Below are 7,472 nucleotides of genomic sequence, written 5' to 3'. Positions count from 1 at the left end.
CTTGCTTCCTGGCCTCTTTCCCAGGGCTAGCTCAGCCTGCTTTCCTATACAACCCAAATCGGCCCAGGGGCCACCCACAGAGGCCCAGCCCTTCCCACACCAATCATTAATGAAGAAAATGCCCCACAGACAGGCACTACAGGCACTCAATCTAATTGAGACAATTCCTCAGTTGAGAGTACCTCTTTCCAAGTGATTCTAATTTGTGTTGAGTTGACAAAAACTAACCAACACAACTCTGAGGCAGAAACGAGAGAATCTGGAGAGTCCCAGGCCAGCCAGGGTTATGTAGTGTGACTATCTCAAAGACGTGTACAAATATTAATTAATGCATCCCAGGCTTAATCATGGTTCACCCATCCCTATCACCTTTCCTGAAAGTTTCGAGGACCTACCTTGATCCTAACTTACTTTGCCTGAGGTATGACAAGGCCCGGGCCGCAGCCCACATCCACCAGGTGAACGTTGGTCCTGGAGACAGACTGTTCCACGGCAGAACCACCAGGAATGACTACTTCGACCCCAAGGAGCTCGGTGAGAGCCTACTGCGCATGCATCCTCCACCACAACCACCACACCCGCCTCCCTTTGCAGCTTCGTTTCAATTGCTTAACACTGATTTACCCCTCCCCTGGCAGAGCCTTTCGTTCTTCACCATGATAAGACGCCGGAGTCACACATCATGAAAGGAAACTGGTGCCCTGGCCCTGGCAGCCTTGCTACCTCCTCAAAGTTCTTCTACGGTGAGGTCAGCAGGAAGAGGGAGAAGGTGGCAGTGTGCCCTCAAGGGGGAGAAAGGGTCTTAAAGGCACAACAAGATATGGAGCTCAGAGTAGACCACAGATCCTGGGTTTGACATACACAAACATCCTCCTCAGTGGTTCTATCTGTAAAATACAATAACCCAACAATTTAAGCCCATCTGGAATCCGGAGGGTGGAAGCTATCCACATGGCACGAAATGACTCCCGAGGCTCCAATCCCAGGACTGGAGATACCTAGAAACCTGTATTCCAACAGCTACCTCCTGCGACGCAGCCTCCAAGCCGACAGGTGTCCCATGAAAAACTGAAGGATCACGTGGTCTTGGGAGAGTCGAAGCTGCTCGGAAACTTCTTCCAAACCTCCATGAGCTCAGACTACCGCCCTCCGACTACCCCCATGAAACGAAGAACCTTCAACTTGTCTTTGTTGGAGAGTAACTGGCCTGAGGGCACAGGCGGTAAGCGTGAGTTACCTCTCTGAGAGCCCCGCCCCATCCCCAAAGATCCTTCCTGATTCCTGGAAGCTCCGCCCATCACTGAAAGTCTCCCTCTTCCCCAAATCCTGAAAAACCTGTCCCTCTCTGAAGCTCTCCTGCACCCCATCCCCTCCTTTAACACTAAAGACCTGCCTCTGTCCCTGGAAGGCCTATTCATTACTGAAAAAAAACCCCACCTCATTCTTAATGCCCCACCCATCTGAAAGCACCGCACCAGTACTGAAGCTCGGAAGCCCCAATTCCCTCCTTGTTCTCACAGACTTGACCATTGCTTACATCTCCTCTCCATCTCCAAGAACCTGCTTCTTTTCCAAAGGCCCTGCCCATAATTGAAAGCTCTGCCTCTGGGCGCTCATCCCCCATCTTTTTTTGGGGGGTGGGGTATGTGTTTTTTTGTTTTTGGTTTTTCGAGACATGGTTTCTCTGTGTAGCCTTGGCTGTCCTGGAACTTGCTTTGTAGACCAGGCTGCCCTCAAACTCAGAGATCCACTTGACTCTGTCTTCTGAATGCTGGAATTAAAGGTGTGAGCCATCAAATATTTGCTTTTTGTGAAGACTCCAATAACAATCTCCAAAGACTGCTCCTTAAAGCCCCACCCACGTCCCCAAGTTCCTCCCTTTCCGAAAGTCCCACCCCATTCCCAAAGTTCTGCCCCTCAAAATGCCTATCGCCACCTTCCCTAGATTGATTCCACCCTGGACTGACAACTCTCATCTCCCAGGCTATGGTACCTCTCCTTGTGTAACTCTAACCCTCTGATCTGGCCGTTCTGACCCCGCCCACACTTCAGACAGTCCTTAGCCTCTGTTCAACATAGATGCTTGAGCCCTCAGTCTTCCACACTTAGTCCCTCATATTTCGCCTGTTCCATTTCTTCCCCCCTCTCCAACTTTCTGCAACCCCAAATCTCAGAATTAGACTTTTTAACCACGAACCAAATGATGATGAAGCCGCATGGACTAGTTAGAGCCTCTATCACTGAAGAATTGTTACGGAAGGTGAGCCTTGGGGAAGGGATGCATCGCCTCATCAGCGTCTCTCAAACTAGTGTTAACCCCAGTCTCAGAATCACAGTTAAGTGGCCTAGGGTCAAATGAGTGTTGAAAGATCAAGCCAAGAGTCTCTTTCTGTCTCTCTGTCCCTCTGTCTCTCTCTCTCTCCTCCTCCTCCTCCTCCTCTTCCTCTCCCTCTCTCTCCTTCTCCCTCCCCTTCCCCCTTGAAACAAGGTTCCTGGCTCAGGCTGGCCTGGAATCCCCTGTGTGGCTCTGATGACCTTGAGTCCTGCCTCTACCTCCCCAGTGCTGAGGTTTCAGGCATGCACCACAATTTAGAACTCAATGATCTCGCTGGTGACTACCTGGCTTCAGAATCATACCTAGTTTCTTCCGAGGCTCCGGTTCATAACAACTAAGATACATTTATTGCTCAACAGGGTTTAAGCCTAAGAGTTCACTCAGAAGCTACCTAGAACCATCCAAAGTCCTGGGGACATTCCAGGGACCATTTAAATTTTTTTTAAATTTAATTTTTATGGCATTTCATTTTAATGGGTTGTGTGTGTGTACACCCACGGGCATACATTCGCGTCTTCTCACCCTCCGGTGTCCGCACCAGAGTGGTCTTGAGGTGGCCAGGGTGGGTTAGCCACCACAAGACTGTCTGGCAAACTGCATACCTTGACTTCACAGTGCAAATACAGCCACATAGAGCCCCCGCTGGGTAGACAACGGTTCTTCTCTACTCAGTATCAAGATGAGTATCCCTTCAAGTACCAGGGCCCACTGGTACAGAAGCTAAGTAACATACATGACAGCCATTTGCCACTGGGCACACCCAGCTACTTTGGCTGCTGGCATGAGAAAGTAGACCCTCTGGGCCCCCAGATTCCTATGTACCCTTGCCTGAGCCAGCAATAAATATCACTTGATTGTCAAATCGACAGGCTGTATCTTTTGCTTTATTTTACATTGACTTATTTACTTTGTGTTTGTGCGTGATAGTGGATATGTCACAGCGGAGGAGGGGTGCCAGGCACCAACCTGTAAGAACTGGTTCTCTCCTTCCACCCTATGAGTTCCAGGAAATTGATCTCAGACTCCCAGGAGCCAAGCTTTGTGACAAAGCCTTTACTTGCTGAGCCATCTTGCCTGCCCTTAACAGAATTTAGAACAGCCATGAAGCAAACCTCTAATCATGTCTTCAAGAGAGTTTCTGGATTAGGTAAATTGAGGAAAGAAGACCTTAAATGTGGTTGGCACAATTTCATGGATTTAAAGGTGCTCTTAATGGCTGAGTCGTCTCCACAACACTGAGCTGTCAAGTTTTGATGAGCTATTTTCTCATAGTGATGAACCAAGTAGCTAATACAGAGGGCATCTTGTCCTCTCCACCAGTTATCATGAAAGAGGAGGTTTGGAGAGGGGCCAGTAGAAGGGGACGTACTAGAAAGAATGACTTCATGAAGACACCCGAGTAGCTGTGTTTGGTGCAGCATACCTGGAGATTCAGGTAAGAGGATGGAGAACCTAAGCCTAGCCTGAGCCACACAGTGAGAACAAGACCCCTAACGTGGAAAAGCCAGAATGAAAGGCAAAACAAAATAAGACACTTGAGAAGACTTTTCTGATGTCTTAGTGGCACAGAGAGTATGGATGATGGGACCGGAGAGGGTTCGCTGGTTAAGAGCACCAGATGCTCTTGCGGATGGATAACCAGAGTTCCATCCTCAGCACCTACGTCTAGTGGCTCACGTGTGACTCTAGCCCAAATGGATCCATGGCCCTACCACCTGAGTGGACTGCACTCACATACACAAACACACAGAGTTATGAGCATAGATGCATAATTAAACATTAAAAATCATGCAGGAGAGATGGCTCAGTGGTTAAGAGCACTGCCTACTCTTCCAGAGGACCTGGGTTCAATTCTCAGTGGCACACGGTGGCCCACAATCAGTTGTAATTCCAGTTCCTAGGAATCTGATGCCCTCTTCTGGGCCCTTTTGACACTTCATCCATGTGGTACACAAACATATATGTAGGTAAACACCCATACGTACGAATAACAATATTTAAATCTTTTTTTTAAAAAATCTTTAAAGTAGTTGATATAAAAAAATAAAAGACTTGTGTTGGACAGAGGCATTGAGCAGGCTGTTTAATGTGGAAGAGTCCTAGGGCTCCAGGGACCGTCAATCCAGACTTCAGGTCATACACACTGGCATATATACATACATGTGTGTGTGTGTGTGTGTGTGTGTGTGTGTGTGTGTGTGTGTGTGTACATGTCAGCATGTCAGGTATGATGATGCATGCCTTTAATCCTAGCATTCAGGAAGCAGAGGCAGGCAAATTTCTGTGAATTCAAGGCCAGCCTGGTCTACAAAGAGAGTTTCAGGACAGCCAGGACTGGAACACAGAGAACCTCTGTCTAGAAATATATATATAAATTCTCCTAGAATTGTGAACCACCTTATGTGAACTCAAACTCTGGTCCTCTGCAAGAGCAGGAAGAGAGTATTTAACTGTTATGCTGTCTCTTTAGGGCACCACTATCCACTTTTTTTTTTTTTTTTTGAGACAAGATCTCATTATGTAGCCCTGGCTGGCTTGGAATTCTCTATGTAGACCAGGCTGATCTCAAACTCATAGAGATCTGCCTGCCTCTGCTTCCTGAGTACTGAGATTAAAGGTAGGTACTGCCTGGCAATGGTGGCAAATGCCTTTTATCCCAGCACTTGGGAGGCAGAGGCAGGTGGATTTCTGAGTTCGAAGCCAGCCTGGTCTACAGAGTGAGTTCCAGGACAGCCAGGTCTACACAGAGAAACCCTGTCTTGAAAAACCAAAATAATAAAAAATAAAAAATAAAAAAATAAATAAAGGTAGGTACCACCATGCAAGGCTTTTAAAAGGTTTTGTTGTTGTTTTGTTTTATTTTGTTTATACTCATTTACTTAATGCAGGTTGTTGGGGGTACACATATCATGTCTTCCCAGTAGAGGTCAGAGGACAACTTGTGGGAGTTGGTTTTCTCTTTCTACAATGTGGGTAAGGAGCGGGATTGAATTCCGGTCACTGTCAGGTTTGACAGCATCTTTAACCACTAAGCCATCCTTCTGACTCTCACCTCATTTTTTTTTAACACATTGTGTAGATCAGGCTGGCCTTGAACTAATAAAGATCTGTGTGCTTCTCCCTTCCGAGTACTTAGGTTAAAGATGTGTACCACCATGTCTGGCTGCATCACAATCTTTTCAATCTAGGGCCAAATATTACTGGGTCCTGTCTCCTAACAACAGACCTACATTTGCCCAGACCATCTATCTAGTTGAAAGTCATAACTAGTATAAATAAAGCCTGTAGTGAGCTCTTACTACTGAAAATGATACTTAGGTTCTGTGGATGAGGCGTACTTAGTCAGAAGAGACAGGCATCTAGAATCCCCATAGATATTTTCTGATAATCCTAGTTCTATCTCTACCTCATTACTTTGCTCTTTTAGTGTGGACAGAGAATTCACTCATCTCTAGCAATTTCACATGGCGCAGAAACCATCTTGTCTTTGGCAAAGAATGTGTACAAGGATCTTACGTCTTAAGACCCACTAATGGTGCCAGTGACATGACTTAGCAGGTACAACTTGTGGCCAACTGGGGAAACTTGAGTTCCACCCTGAGGACCCATGTGTTGGAGGGAGAGATTAACATCAGCTACTTACACTTTAACCTCCACACAAACGCCCTGGCTCATGTAATCATAATAAACAATAACAAGAAAAAAACACATTGGGGCTGGTGAGATGGCACAGCAGTTAAGAACGCTAAGGTCCTAAGTTCAATTCCCAGCAACCACATGGTGGCTCACGACCGTCTATAAAGAGATCTGATGCCCTCTTCTGGCAAGCAATGTACATGCAGAACATTCCTATATTAATAATAATAATTAATAATAGAGAATATAAATTTTAATAGAAGAAAGAAAAAACCACACTGAAGGCTTTGTCCAAATTCCTGATCTTTTTCCTCAAAACCCCTTAAGCCATAACATCAAAAACATATTGCTAAAGTTTCAAAATGAAGTAAGAGACTGCTTATTTAATATTTTTTCCTACATAGTAGACTTCTAGTTTCCTGAGGAATATTTTCCACAGGGAGGTTGTGTATATTCACATAGGTTGTGTACTTAACAACCCAGGGAATCCCTATTGACTTTATAGTCCCTGTATGAGGTGGCTCTTTTCTTGGCTGTCTCCCCAGCCAGCTTCAAATTTGACCCACCCACAATTCAATACCCTTTTCTTTCCAGGTCATGATTCCTTTTATTTTGGTTTTGTTTGGAAACATTTCGTTTTTAGTTTCTTTTGGTATTTTTTTCCAATATAGCCAAGAATGAACAGGAACTTCTGATCCTCCTGCCTCTACCTCCCAAGTGTTAGGTAATGATGGGATGGATCAGTGGATAAAGGCACCTGCTGCCGAGCCTGGCAACCTGGGTTCATTTCTTGGAGCTCTTATGATAGAAGGAGAACACTGAGTCTGCTGTGGTGTCTGTCATCTGACTTGCACATATGGGTATGCACCGATGCCTTCTCTACAATAAACACATTATTTAAAAAATATTTGTGTGTATAAGTGTTTGCCTACATGTATGTATGTGTACTGTGTATATGCTTGTTGCCTGAAGAAGCCAGAAGAGGATGTTGGATCCCCTGGAACTGGACTTACAGAGGGTTGTGAGCTGCCACGTAAGTACTGGAAACTAAATCTGAGTCCTCTGCAAGAGTTGCCAGTTCTGTTAACTGCTGAGCCATCTTAACAGCCTCATAAATGTAATTTTAAAAAAAGGGGGGGATTTGGTTGGTAACTTGAACATTCACAAAGGGACTAGGATGGCTGTGAGTTAGCCCAATGACGGGATTATTGTAGGTCCACTTCCCAGGGGCCCACCCAATGCAGCCGAAAAGGAGTGCGTGGTGCTGGGAGTGGGTGCAGCCTACATGGCCTAAGACAGGGCTCTCACCCTCCTTTCACCCACATCGGAGTCCCTTGACGTTGCCCATCGTCGACAGCCTAAAGCCTTCGACCATCGATGTGACTCGTCTCACATCAGTGTTTTGGGGTTGTGAACTTGTCTAAGACCCCCCATAATTAGACATCCAAATTCAAAATTCACATAGTTGGGATTGATCATAAGATGCCTTCTCTAACTAAAC

The 7,472-nt window shown here is 45.9% G+C and overlaps 1 protein-coding gene across 1 annotated transcript; it reads left to right on the top strand.

Annotated features, from left to right (window-relative positions):
* Positions 1–347: 347 nt before the first annotated feature.
* Positions 348–3,178, top strand: LOC114635709 (testis-expressed protein 45-like). The gene is made up of 5 exons (XM_028784178.1): positions 348–534; positions 639–748; positions 1,021–1,222; positions 2,175–2,260; positions 2,951–3,178. Exons 1-5 carry the CDS (start codon positions 348–350, stop codon positions 3,176–3,178), a joined length of 813 nt encoding a protein of 270 aa, XP_028640011.1.
* Positions 3,179–7,472: the final 4,294 nt, after the last annotated feature.

The sequence above is a fragment of the Grammomys surdaster genome, unplaced genomic scaffold, assembly GCF_004785775.1.
Source record: "Grammomys surdaster isolate TR1022 unplaced genomic scaffold, NIH_TR_1.0 116627, whole genome shotgun sequence".
NCBI lineage: Eukaryota > Metazoa > Chordata > Mammalia > Rodentia > Muridae > Grammomys > Grammomys surdaster.
Note: the sequence above shows the minus strand (reverse complement) of the source record. Positions and strands in the feature narration are given on the sequence as shown.

What these genes read in the sequence shown, in the direction of transcription:
- LOC114635709 (XM_028784178.1), top strand. Translation starts at nt 348, where the DNA reads ATGGTTCACCCATCCCTATCACCTTTCCTGAAAGTTTCGAGGACCTAC. An exon ending in CTTCGACCCCAAGGAGCTCG is followed by an intron (nt 535 to 638) that starts GTGAGAGCCTAC and finishes CTCCCCTGGCAG; the next exon opens with AGCCTTTCGTTCTTCACCAT. An exon ending in CTGAAGAATTGTTACGGAAG is followed by an intron (nt 2,261 to 2,950) that starts GTGAGCCTTGGG and finishes TTGACTTCACAG; the next exon opens with TGCAAATACAGCCACATAGA.